This window comes from Penaeus chinensis, chromosome 25 (assembly GCF_019202785.1).
Source record: "Penaeus chinensis breed Huanghai No. 1 chromosome 25, ASM1920278v2, whole genome shotgun sequence".
NCBI classification, from domain to species: Eukaryota; Metazoa; Arthropoda; class Malacostraca; order Decapoda; family Penaeidae; genus Penaeus; species Penaeus chinensis.
Window position 1 is genome coordinate 15,422,821 of NC_061843.1, and position 11,972 is coordinate 15,434,792.

General features: G+C 48.8%; 1 protein-coding gene across 1 annotated transcript; it reads right to left on the reverse strand.

Moving 5' to 3' along the window:
- Window positions 1–1,749: 1,749 nt before the first annotated feature.
- LOC125038635 lies at window positions 1,750–5,550 on the reverse strand. Its single transcript, XM_047632175.1, has 3 exons — window positions 4,278–5,550; window positions 2,159–3,802; window positions 1,750–2,069 (listed from the first exon to the last, which is right to left on the reverse strand). The coding sequence occupies exons 1-3, from the start codon at window positions 5,548–5,550 to the stop codon at window positions 1,750–1,752; spliced, it is 3,237 nt and encodes a 1,078-aa protein (XP_047488131.1).
- Between the last annotated feature and the right edge of the window lie 6,422 nt (window positions 5,551–11,972).

The window sequence follows — 11,972 nt, forward strand, 5'->3', positions numbered from 1 at the left end:
AGGGAGAAAGAGAGAAAGAGAGTGGGAGAAAGAGAGAGAGAGACTGGGAGAAAGAGAGAGAGAGAGTGGGAGAAAAAGAGAGAAAGGTGAGAGAAAGAGAGAGAGAGGGAGAAAGAGAGAGAGAAGGAGAAAGAGAACGAGTGGGAGAAAAAGAGAGAAAGGTGGGAGAAAGAGAGAGAGAGGGAGAAAGATAGAAAGAGAGAGTGGGAGAAAGAGAGAGAGAATGGGAGAAAGAGAGAGAGAGAGAGAGAGAGAGAGAGAGAGAGAGTGGGGGGGGGGGGAAGAGAGAGAGATAGTGGGAGAAAGAGAGAGATAGGGTGAAAGAGAGAGAGAGGGTGGGAGAAAAAGAGAGAGAAGGAGAAAGAGAGAGAGAGAGTGGGAGAAAAAGAGAGAAAGGTGGGACAAAGAGAGAGAGAGGGAGACAGATAGAGAGAGAGAGTGGGAGAAAGAGAGATAGAGTGGGAGAAAGAGAGAGAGAATGGGAGAAAAAGAGAGAGTGAGAGAGAGGGAGAAAAAGAGAGAGAGGGTGGGAGAAAGAGAGTGGAAGAAAAAGAGAGAGAGAGTGGGAGAAAGAGAGAGAGAGAGTGGCTGAAAGAGAGAGAGAGTATGAGAAAGAGAGAGAGAGAGTGGGAGAAAGAGAGAGAGAGAGAGTGGGAGAAAGAGTGAGAGAGAGAGAGGGAGAAAGAAAGAGAGAGAGTGGGAGAAAGAGAGAGAGAGAGTGGGAGAAAGAGAGAAAGAGAGAGAGAGTGGGAGAAAGAGAGAGAGAGGGTGGGCGAAAGAGGGAGAGAGGGAGAAAGAGAGAAAGAGAGTGGGAGAAAGAGAGAGAGAGAGGAGGAGAAAGAGAGAGAGAGAGAGAGTGGGAGAAAGAGAGAGAGAGTGGGAGAAAGAGAGAGAGAGAGTGGGAGAAAGAGAGAGAGAGAGAGTGGGAGAAAGAGAGAGAGAGTGGGAGAAAGAGAGAGAGAGTGGGAGAAAGAGAGAGAGAGTGGGAGAAAGGGAGAGAGTGAGAGTGGGAGAAATAGAAAAAGAGAGAGTGGGAGAAAGAGAGAGAGAGAGAGTGGGAGAAAGAGAGAGAGAGAGAGTGGGAGAAAGAGAGAGAGAGTGGGAGAGAGAGAGAGAGAGAGAGAGTGGGAGAAAGAGAGAGAGAGAGTGGGAGAAAGAGAGAGAGAGAGTGGGAGAAAGAGAGAGAGAGAGTGGGAGAAAGAGAGAGAGAGAGTGGGAGAAAAAGAGAGAGAGAGAGTGGGAGAAAGAGAGAGAGAGGGAGAAAGATATAGAGAGAGAGTGGGAGAAAGAGATAGAGAGTGGGAGAAAGAGAGAGAGAGAGAGAGAGAGAGAGAGAGAGGGAGGGAGGGAGAAAGAGAGAGAGAGTGGGAGAAAGAGAGAAAGAGAGTGGGATTGATTTGATTTCATCAATTTATTTCGCTCAGTGAGCGACAATCCTTTACAAGACAAGTTAAACGTTGGCTACAGAGTATTCATGACACGCAGGTCACGCTATGAATCAAATGCAGAAGGAAAGATAAAATAAATACTTAAATAATAAACAACGGAAGCTCGGGTGAAGTATTAACAGCCACCAAAATATGGGTATTGCGAAAGTATTACATCTAGATTGTCTTCTGCTAATAAGGACTTGCAGACGTCTAAGACAGAGTCTCTCTTTGATATGATATCAGCAACTTTTGGGCATTCGAGGCAGTAATGCTGTAGGTGGTTCGCATTGTGCGCGTCACACAACTTACACGATGAGTACTAGGGCACGTCCTCTGACTCGCCCACCTGCCACACTGGTCTGTAGCCTAACCGGAGCCGGGCAGCCACCACATTGTGTCTTCTTACCAACAGACCGCGGCGTCGGTATTTGTAGGGATGAGAGGCAAAGTGGTCGTAATGCTGGATGCTTACGCTCGCTGGCCGCTCGGCGTTCCTGCGCCGGGTGGTTGACAAATGAGCGGAAGCACGTATCCTCCGCTTGTAGTAGGAGAGGGTTGCTGGCGAGACGTCAGCCGCAGGTAAGACAAACCTACAGGCAGCTTTGGCAAGACGGTCTACAACTTCATTCGCTGTTACTCCTACATGCGAGGGAATCCATAGGAAATGTTTACAAGTGCATGTTCAATGGCTGTGACTAGATGGCGCAGTATTTGATTGACTAGGCTACGGGCTTCAGGCTTTGGCGAGGAGAGGGCACGAAGAGCAGACTGCGAGTCACAAATAACTAGTCCATTACTTCCGGTCCGTAGAAGTAGGCTAACAGCATCTAGGAGCCCATGCAGTTCACAGGAGGTAGAGCTTGACCAGTCCTGCAGACGGCGTCCAGTCCATCCCCCATACGGTGGTTCCATGGTAGGAGAGAAGACAGCACAGCCTGCAGTTCCATCAATTTGTAAGGAACCGTCAATGTAGAGGGTGTGAGAGGCAGGAATGGAAGACCTTACTTTGTCAATGGTCTCTAGGGCTAGTTGTTTCTGTTGGCAGGGTAAGTCCCTCCTACAGGTGGGAGTGTAGGAAACTGCTAGAGGAGGAATCTGCCACGGGGGAGGACCATGGTCAACTTCCTCTTGGGGAACATTAATGTCCAATCTTCTAAGGTCTCGGCAAACATTCCTAATAACAGCACAGCCACCTGGTCGGAGTTGTGGGGGACGAGAATTGGGATCCAGAGACATATTAATAAGGCCTGCATAATGTTGAGCAAGACTGGATGAGTGGAGACACTTAACAGTAAAGAATGTTACATTGGCATAGATTCGTTCCACAAGAGGAAGGAGATGAAGCTCCTGCTGCATGTTAGCAATACTTGTGGACATTGGGCATCCTAGAATGCAGCGCATTGCCTTTTTCTGAAATTTTTCTAGGGGATCTAGCGCTGTCTTGGAGAGTTGACTAAGAGTTGGAGATAGGTAATCAACTACTGAACGGATAAAAGCTGTATAAATATTTCTGGCCACAGGAATGGAGACCCCAGCAGCATTGTTGGTTAACCAGCGAAGGGGTTCAAGGCGCCGTTGTAGCCGTGTCAGTAATTCCTGAACAATGGGATGGACACGTTGACGTGCTGGTATCGTAGGAAGGACTCGAGCTGGAGCACCCAAGTAAAGATACTGTGCGCAGAATGGTATAATGCTGGGGCCCACTAGAAATTCAGGTAGTGTTCGTGGGTTTAGTAGAGAGAAGATCCCACTTTTTTCAGGAGAGATGATGAGGCCACATGAAGAGGTAGATTCGTAAAATAGATGAAGTAAGCGCTGTAGATCTTCTGGTGAGTTGGAGTGAATGCAGATGTCGTCAGCATAGCACGTAATTGTAGTCCCTGGGATGGCAGGGAGCTGGGATATGAGGCGGTGCATAAGGATATTGAAAAGAAATGGGCTAAGGACACCTCCCTGTGGAGTCCCAAGGCCAAAGCACTTACGTGTGCTGCAGGCACCTTTAAAGAGGACATAGGATGATCTGTTGCTTAAGTACCCTCGTATCCATCGCAAGAGATTGCCACTAATACCAAAGTCCACAAGCTGGTCGAGGATCACATCTGGATTTGCAATGTCAAAGGCACTTTTCAGGTCAATGAATGCGACAAGACTTGTAGAGGAGAGGCGAGTGTAAAGCTCCAATAGACAATGGTGTGTGCTGCGTTGGGGCAGGAATCCATATAACCTGGATGATAGTTTGTCCTGAAGGCGATACATAAGGCGATTCAAGAGGATACGCTCCAGCACTTTACAGAAGCATGATGTAAGGGATATTGGTCTAAACTTGTCAGTGCCAGGCTTAGGAACAGGTACAATGAGGCTCTTCGTCCAACCTTGCGGCACATATCCATGTCGGAGGCAAAGGTTGTAAAGATGTAGTAGGGGATCATCGGTGACCTTCAGGAGGGGGGGGGGGGGTTGGTTTGCGAAGTTCTAGCTTCGCCCGGGCCTTCTAGATATGGCCCGGCCTGTGTCAGCTTTTTTACGGCTGTCTCATTGAGTTGTCTGACACTCGGTGCTTACCGTGGCGGCGGGATTGCCAGCAAGCGCTCCTGCCGCCATGGTGTAAGCATTTCACATAGCCTCTTTACCAGCACGGCGGCTGTTATGGGCGGTCCATGTCTCAGGAATTGTGTATGGTTACAATTTTCTAGGTAGTGGATTAGTGTGGCGTTCGGCTCGCCGCAGTGCTTGCAGCACCATTCATCGCGTTCGATTGTTGGGATAATCTGCCATGCACAGTGGTAACCTAGGCGCATTCGGACTTCAGGAGGAGGCGCAAGACGGAGTATGTGATGCCATCATCACCTGGGGCTGATGCCCTACCGCTAGCAAGAGCACGACGAAGTTCATCCTTTGTTATTGGTATGTCTTCTTCCTCATCTTTCCTTAGCAGGGCTGCTGACAGGTGTAGAGCACGACGGGTTTTCTGAGAAGAGAGCAGCTCTTGTATATGTGAAGGAAGGCTATGAACACTAGATTGCTGTGACCAGCTCTCAACAAGATCTTGGGCATATTTAACTGGACTGTGATGGAGTGCACTTGACATCTTTTTCTTTACCACCTTCTTGATGAGTTGGCACATGGACCCTATGCTTGTCTGATGATTGATGGTATTGGTGAAATCATGCCAGGCATCACGATACACACACTGTTGTAAGGCAACAAGAGCACTACTGGATGTCTGGTACTGCTGTAAGTTGTCTGGGGTTGGATCCATCTGATAGACATGGCTATCCTCTATGGCCTGTCTCTCTGCTGCCTTGATGCGTCTATCAAGCGTCCACTCATGAGCTTCAGGCTGGCACTTGATGTTTGTCTTGCGAACATAGTGGCTATAAAAATCATGTGTTAAAGAAACAAGAGAGGAGTATAACTTCTCAGGAGAAGTGACATCAAGCTTGAAGATGAGAGCAGACATGTAGGAGATATAGCTAGGACAATACTTTGGGGGAATACTGATCCGGGTACGTTGATAGGCAGACGAATTCACAGAAGGAATCGAGTATTGAAGGCTGAGGGCAAGGTGATCAGAGAAAAGAGCAGGTACAGATGAGCACCTGACCTGAGACGCAACAAGTCTGTAGGTGAGTATGTGGTCGAGGGTGCCTCCTCGAGAATGTGTGGCACCTCCTGTATCCCAGCGAGTTAGATGGTTATGCTGCATGAATTTCATGAGTCGTGTGCCGCTATAGTTGACAGTGTTGGAACGTCCACCTAAAGCAGGGTGTTGAGCATTAAAATCACCAATATAGACTATGCTGTGGTTCATGGGAGAAGGCAGAGTATCAATATTTATCCTTCCTGGAGCAGAATAGATGTTGCAGAGACGAATCTTTCCTTCTCCCAGCTTAACCTCCAGGAGTTGAAAAGTGGTACTGTCATCATCAGAAGAACGGAGTAGTCGGTGCTGAACAGAGGAATGGATGTAAGTGATGAGCCCATTCCTAACATGATGAACATAAGAAATATAACCACTGAGGGAGGGTGCTACAGTTCCTAGAGCATGTCCAACAAAAGCCTCTTGTATGAAGATGACATTTGGGTGATGACAATAAACGTATGCCTTAAGTGAGGTCATTTTGGCTGGAGATGTTATGCCGCAAGCATTCCAAGAGAGGATATGAAGGTGTACGCTACTAGTGAACAATACTCTTATGTTTGCGTGAGCCATATGAGGTGGAAGATGCGGGTATATTATTGCTTCGATATGAGCCACGAGTGACAGATCCCACTGTGGGAGTGGTGATTGTTTCTAAACGAGTAGCTAGTGAATCAAACTTCTCGGTAAATGATGTAACAGAAGTGATGACAACCTGTTGGGCTTCAATAAGAGACTTGAGTGTTGTATCGTTAGTAGCCAGTTTGGTGGAGAGATCAGCAAGTGAGGCTGCCAGAGAGTCAAAGCGGGACTCGATGGCATCAAAACGAGCCTCGATGGCGTTGAGGCGTGATGCAAGGGAGGCACACTGTGACTTAAGGGAGTCAACAGCTTTTTGAAGTGCAGACACCTGTGGAGCTGGACTGGAGACTGTAGAGCAAGGTGGAGCAGAAGTGGCAAGTGGTACATGTGTAGGGATATGTGAGGCTGCAGAGGCAAGAGTGCGGGGGATGGTCGAGCGTCTTTTACAACCATGCCAAACATTCACTCCAGGCTGGTGACATCGAGGACATTTCCATTTGGCATCATTTGTGGATGGTGGGTCTTGACATGTTGAAGTTGATGCAACATCAGAAGGTGGGGTACGATGGATGCAGGTACGGGAATCATGTGCACCCGAGCACCAGGCACACTTTTCAGATGCAGTGCAGTATCGGGAAATGTGCCCAAGGCCCCAACATTTATAACACCACGGTTGTTCATCCCGCATCTTGCGTAATTCACAGGATGGGAGGCACAGAAGAAAACTGAAGGTAACTGTTGGTGGTGGCGCCTCAGGGAGACTCCAGATAATAACAAGTCGATTAATTGGTATACCATTCTGATGAAACCGTCGAGCGGAATAAATCCCAGGTAATTCTTTGGCCCTGGAGGGATCGACACTAACAGGATACCGTGTGAGGAGAAAGGTGGAATATTTGCGAGGCCTCTCAGGGGAATCTTGCTTATCAAGCTGCAGAGCCAGAAATTCTCCTTTTGTAACACTGTTTATAATATCCTGACGGCTCCTAGTCACATACACAAAACGAGACGTCACTGCTGACATCTTGACTTCAGCAAGATTCCGATCCAAACAAAATGCACGGTTTACCTCGGCCAGCCATCGAAGCTTTATATCCACTACAGGGTTATCTCTAAATACGAGTTTGATATACTCTCCTCGTGAAGCAAATGCTGGAAAAGTGGTAGGTCTATGTGATGCGTTATGACGCGGCAGAGGACGGGGGTCGGGGGCCACATCATGAGTATCGCAAGGCGGCGGAGAACCCCTCCGTCTGGTTGTTTTAGCAGCGGGAGACAAGGGCTCACTGTCAGTGTCCGAGGTGGAGTCCATTGGCCGCTTGCTGGAAGTATGGGGTCGGGGCGCGGCGATCGGCCTCGTGACTGTCTCCCCAACCTGATGTGGTAACGACGACCAGTCTTCCTGGCGTATATCATCCTCTTCACTCAGTGCTACATCAGCATCCATGTCAGCGAGGGTAGCAGGTCCTGTAAAGTCCATAATCTGCCTCGGCTAGGGCACAGGATCAGCACATGATGTCACCAGTACGTCACGGCCTACGCTCTGCGCATGCGCAATGGCGGGCAACACCGATCAGAGGGGCCTGGACACAGAAACTTATTTTCCACCCTACTTTACAGGCTAAGTCCACAACTACTTTTCAACAAACTTCCTTTAGGAATACAGAAGACCTTTACAGTGCTTGTAACAGCAGCAGATGTCTGGCAGGTCTGATTACAGCAGGGAACAGAGGAAAATAGGAGAGCACACTCCGAGGCTTTGTTTACATCTTGAGCGAGGAGTGAGCGATTAAGAGAGTGGGAGAAAGAGAGAGAGAGAGAGAGTGGGAGAAAGAGAGAGAGAGAGAGAAAGGTGGGAGAAAAAAGAGAGGGGGAAAAAGATAGAGCGAGAGACTGGGAGAGAGAGAGAGAGAGTGGGAGAAAGAGAGAGAGAATAGGGGAAAGAGAGAGGGAGAGAGAGAAAGAGAGAGAGCGAGGGGGGGAGAAAAAGAGAGAGTGGGTGGGAGAAAGAGAGAGAGTGGGAGAAAAAGAGAGAGAGAGTGGGAGAAAGAGAGAAAAATAGTGGGAGAAAGAGAGAAAGAGAGTGGGAGAAAGAGACATAGAGAGAGTGGGAGAAAGAGAGAGAGAGAGAGAGAGAGTGGGAGAAAGAGAGAGAGAGGGGGGGAGAAAGAGAGAGAGAGAGAGTGGGAGAAAGAGAGAGAGAGTGGGAGAAAAAGAGAGAGAGAGGGAGAAAGAGAGAGAGAGAGTGAGAGAAAGGGAGAGAGTGAGAGTGGGAGATATAGAAAAAGAGAGTGGGAGAAAGAGAGAGAGAGAGTGGGAGAAAGAGAGAGAAAGAGAGACAGAGAGAGAATGGGAGAAAGAGAGAGAGAGAGTGGGAGAAAGAGAAAGAGAGAGATTGGGAGAAAGTGAGAGAGAGAGTGGGAGAAAGAGAGAGAGAGAGTGGGAGAAAGAGAGAGAGAGAGAGAGTGGGAGAAAAGAGAGAGAGAGGGGAGAAGAGAGAGAAGAGAGTGGGAGAAGAGAGAAGAGAGAGTGGAGAAAGAGAGAGAGAGAGAGGTGGAGAAGAGGGAGAGAGAGAGGAGAGGAGAGAGAAAGATGAGAGGAGCATGAAGAGGAGGAGGAGAGAGAGAGAGAGAGAGGGGAGAAGAGAGAGAGAGAGTGGGAGAAAGAGAGAGAGAGAGATGGAGAAGAGAGAGAGGAGAGAGAAGAGAGAGAGAGAGTAAGATGAGAGTTGAGAGAGAGAGGAAGGAGAGAAAGAGAGAGAGAGGGGAGAAGAGAGAGAGGGAGGAGAAAGAGAGAGAGAGAGTGGGAGAAGAGAGAGAGAGAGGGGGAGAAGAGAGAGAGAGAAGAGAGAGAGAGAGAGAGTGGGAGAAAGAGAGAGAGAGAGGTGGAGAAAGAGAAGAGAGAGATGGGAGAAAGTAGAGAGAGAGAGTGGGAGAGAGAGAGAGGAGAGTGGGAGAAAGAGAGAGAGATGAGAGAGAGAGAGAGAGAGAGAGAGAGAGAGAGAGGAATAGAGAGAGAGAGAGAGGGGGGGGAGAAAGAGAGAGAGAGAGAGAGAGAGAGAGAGGGGGAGGGAGGGAGAGGGGGAGGGAGGGAGAAAGAGATAGAGAGAGTGGGAGATGGAGAAAGAGAGAGAGAGAGTGGGAGAAAGAGAGAGAGAGAGAGTGGGAGAAAGAGAGAGAGAGAGTGGGAGAAAAAGAGAGAGAGAGGGAGAAAGAGAGAGAGAGAGTGGGAGAAAGAGAGAGAGAGAGGGTGGGAGAAAGAGGGAGAGAGGGAGAAAGAGAGAGAGTAGGAGAAAGAGTGAGAGAGAAAGAGGGAAAGAGAGAGAGAAAGAGTGGGAGAAAGAGAGAGAGAGTGGGAGAAAGAGAGAGAGAGAGAGTGGGAGAAAGACAGAGAGAGAGTGGGAGAAAGAGAGAGAGAGAGTGGGAGAAAGAGAGTGAGAGAGTGGGAGAAAGAGAGAGAGAGAGAGTGGGAGAAAGAGAGAGAGAGTGGGAGAAAGAGAGAGAAAGAGAGAGAGAGAGTGGGAGAAAGAGAGAGAGAGAGTGGGAGAAAGAGAGAGAGAGAGTGGGAGAAAAAGAGAGAGAGAGAGAGAGTGGGAGAAAGAGAGAGAGAGAGTGGGAGAAAGAGAGAGAGGGAGAGAGGGAGAAAGAGAGAGAGAGGGTGTTTGGGAGAAAGAGAGAGAGAGAGAGTGGGAGAAAGAGAGAGAGAGAGTGGGAGAATGAGAGAGAGGGAGTGGGAGAAACAGAGAGAGGGAGTGGGAGAAAGAGAGAGAGAGTGGGAGAAAGAGAGAGGCTGGTATTCGTGGACGGCAGCCTCTCTCTGGCTGATCTTCCCGCCACCATCCTTTCTGCTAAGGAGCTTATTGCAGACTGCTCTGCTCCTGTAAAATCGAAGGCTGTAACTGCAAAGCCTGACAGGATCTCCGCTGGGTTTTCCACACAAACTCAGCAAGATCCAGCACTTCAAGATTGGTGGGATCATACTCCCATCGGTAAAAAGAATCCTGCTCAAAGAGCTCAGTCGCCTTCACCTCCCAGTAAATCAGAGACGAGACGAGAGACTCGTCAGCAGATTCAAGGAGGACGGAGAGCGCAACAGAAGAGACCAGAGCCTCCCGTGTGCTCACGCTGCAAACGGCGAGGACACAACGAGCGGGACTGCCGTAGCAAGGCCCCCTGCGACTTTTGTAAGGCAAGAGGCCACACCCTGAACAGCTGCAGGTGGAAGGCTTCTGCAGATAAGGCCGAATTGCTCGAAAGAGAGCTAAAAAACTTCATGTTAGCACATCGAAGCTGTCAAACACAGAAAACAGCAGCTCACACTCAACCTCTACTTCCATCTCCGCCACTTCAGCATCGCTACTTCTTTCCACCCCCACACTGGGCCGCTCATCAACTCGCTGTTCCTTCTTGGTCACATCCCAACTTTAATAACCACCAAGGGCCAGTATACTAAATGGCGTCACTGATTACAACCCCTCAAAATAAGCAGAGACACCTCTCAGTTCTGTCTGCTTATGTCAGAGGCCTCCGGACCAATATTGGTGAGTTGACTCACATGGCCCTCAACATCAGTGCCGATATATAATAGTGGCTACTGAAATTTTCCTTAATGCAGAGGTAGAACCTGCTTTTGGTAAGATACGAGGCTACTCACAGTGGCAAAGAAGAGACAGAACAGGAAAGAACTTCGGAGGTGTAGCTGTGTGCTATAAAGAGAACCTGCAAATTCAGCTGCTAACAGTTGACTTACCAGACTGGCTGGAAGCCATCTTCATGAAGGTCATGCTAAAGTCAAACGAGTCCCTACTACTTTGCGCTCACTACAGGCCGCAGTGGCAAGGCGGGGCACCGATGGACTTCCTAACGGAAAATTTAGACGTCCTTCAGGCTCGCAATAACTGTCAGCATCTCTTAATAGTTGGGGACCTTAATCACTATCTCATTCAGTCAGCATATGAGGACCTTCTTGCAATTCACGGACTGACAGATTACGTCGATTTCCCGACGCACATCCTCGGTAGATCTCTCGACCCTGTTATATCGGATCTAACAGAGGACTTTATCTCTTGCTCATCGCTCGGCAAAATAGGAACATCAGATCACCTTGCAGTTTTATCACATCTTTGCGTCGCCCCAGCAGCTGACGAAAGGAGACAAAGAAAAATATGGCTTTGGAACCATGCAAACTGGCAAGGTATGAAGGCAGAACTTCAATCACAAGACTGGGATGTTCTCCTGGTGGGGAATGCAAACGACAAAGCATCCTCCATCACCCGCCTCCTCGCTGAAATGCAGGAGAAATACGTCCCTTCCCGGACGTACACCACAAAACCGGGCGACCAAGCCTGGTTTGGCTACAGATGTCATCAAGCGTCCAAAAAGAAATACAGATTGTGGCAAAGATTTAAAGCCAATCCCACAAGACATAATAAAAATCTGTACAAAAACGCTTGCAAAGAAATGACAGCCACGTGCAAATGGGCCCGCAACAGATGGCAAGAGGACACGAAGCGCAAACTGTCAACTTTAGGAGCAGGCAGCAAGGAGTGGTGGTCGCTCGTCAAGGAGCACCAAGGGGAAACCCGGGAATCCACGATACCTCCACTAACCAAGCCCGATGGAACAACTGTCTCGAGCAATCGGGAAAAAGCTAATCTTCTGGGAAGCATGTTCAGTTGTAAAATGACAGTGCCAGATACTAACAGGACACCACCACAGATACCCTCAATGTGCCATGAACAACTCCCTGGTCTTCAAATCTGTCGCATCAGAACAAAAGAGATCCTTCAGAACCTAAACACAAAGAAAGCGCCAGGTTCAGACGATATTAGCCCACAAATTCTCCGTAGGTGTGCAGCTGAGTTATCCCAGCCTTTATCATCTATCTTCCAGTCGTGCATTGAAGAAAGCTGCTGGCCCACTATCTGGAAGGAAGCAAGAGTGATTCCTCTTCATAAAAAACAGTCAAAAACAAATCCAGAGAACTACCGGCCCATCTCCCTTCTGCCATGCATCAGTAAGGTATTTGAAAAGATCATTGCTGAACAGCTTATGAAACACCTGGAAAACCACAATCTAATTTCCGTCAGACAGTTTGGTTTTCGATCCTCCAGATCGACTGCTGACCTTCTTCTACTGCTGAGTAGAAACTGGCAGGATGCTCTTGATGCCGGTCAAGATACTCTGGTGATCGCCCTCGACATCGCCGGCGCCTTCGACCGAGTGTGGCACAAAGGGCTCCTCGCTAAACTACAAGCAAGAGGCATAAGCAGTAACCTCTTGCGGCTCTTTGATAATTACCTCACTGGAAGAACACTTAAA

Excerpts from the sequence above, each read along its gene's own strand:
- LOC125038635 (XM_047632175.1), bottom strand. The coding sequence starts at position 5,550 with ATGACCTCACTTAAGGCATACGTTTATTGTCATCACCCAAATGTCATC. Across the intron at positions 3,803-4,277 it reads CGGTAGGGCATCAGCCCCAG|GTTGGACGAAGAGCCTCATT; the intron begins GTGATGATGGCA and ends ATGTGCCGCAAG. Across the intron at positions 2,070-2,158 it reads CTCGCCAAAGCCTGAAGCCC|GAGTAACAGCGAATGAAGTT; the intron begins GTAGCCTAGTCA and ends CCTCGCATGTAG.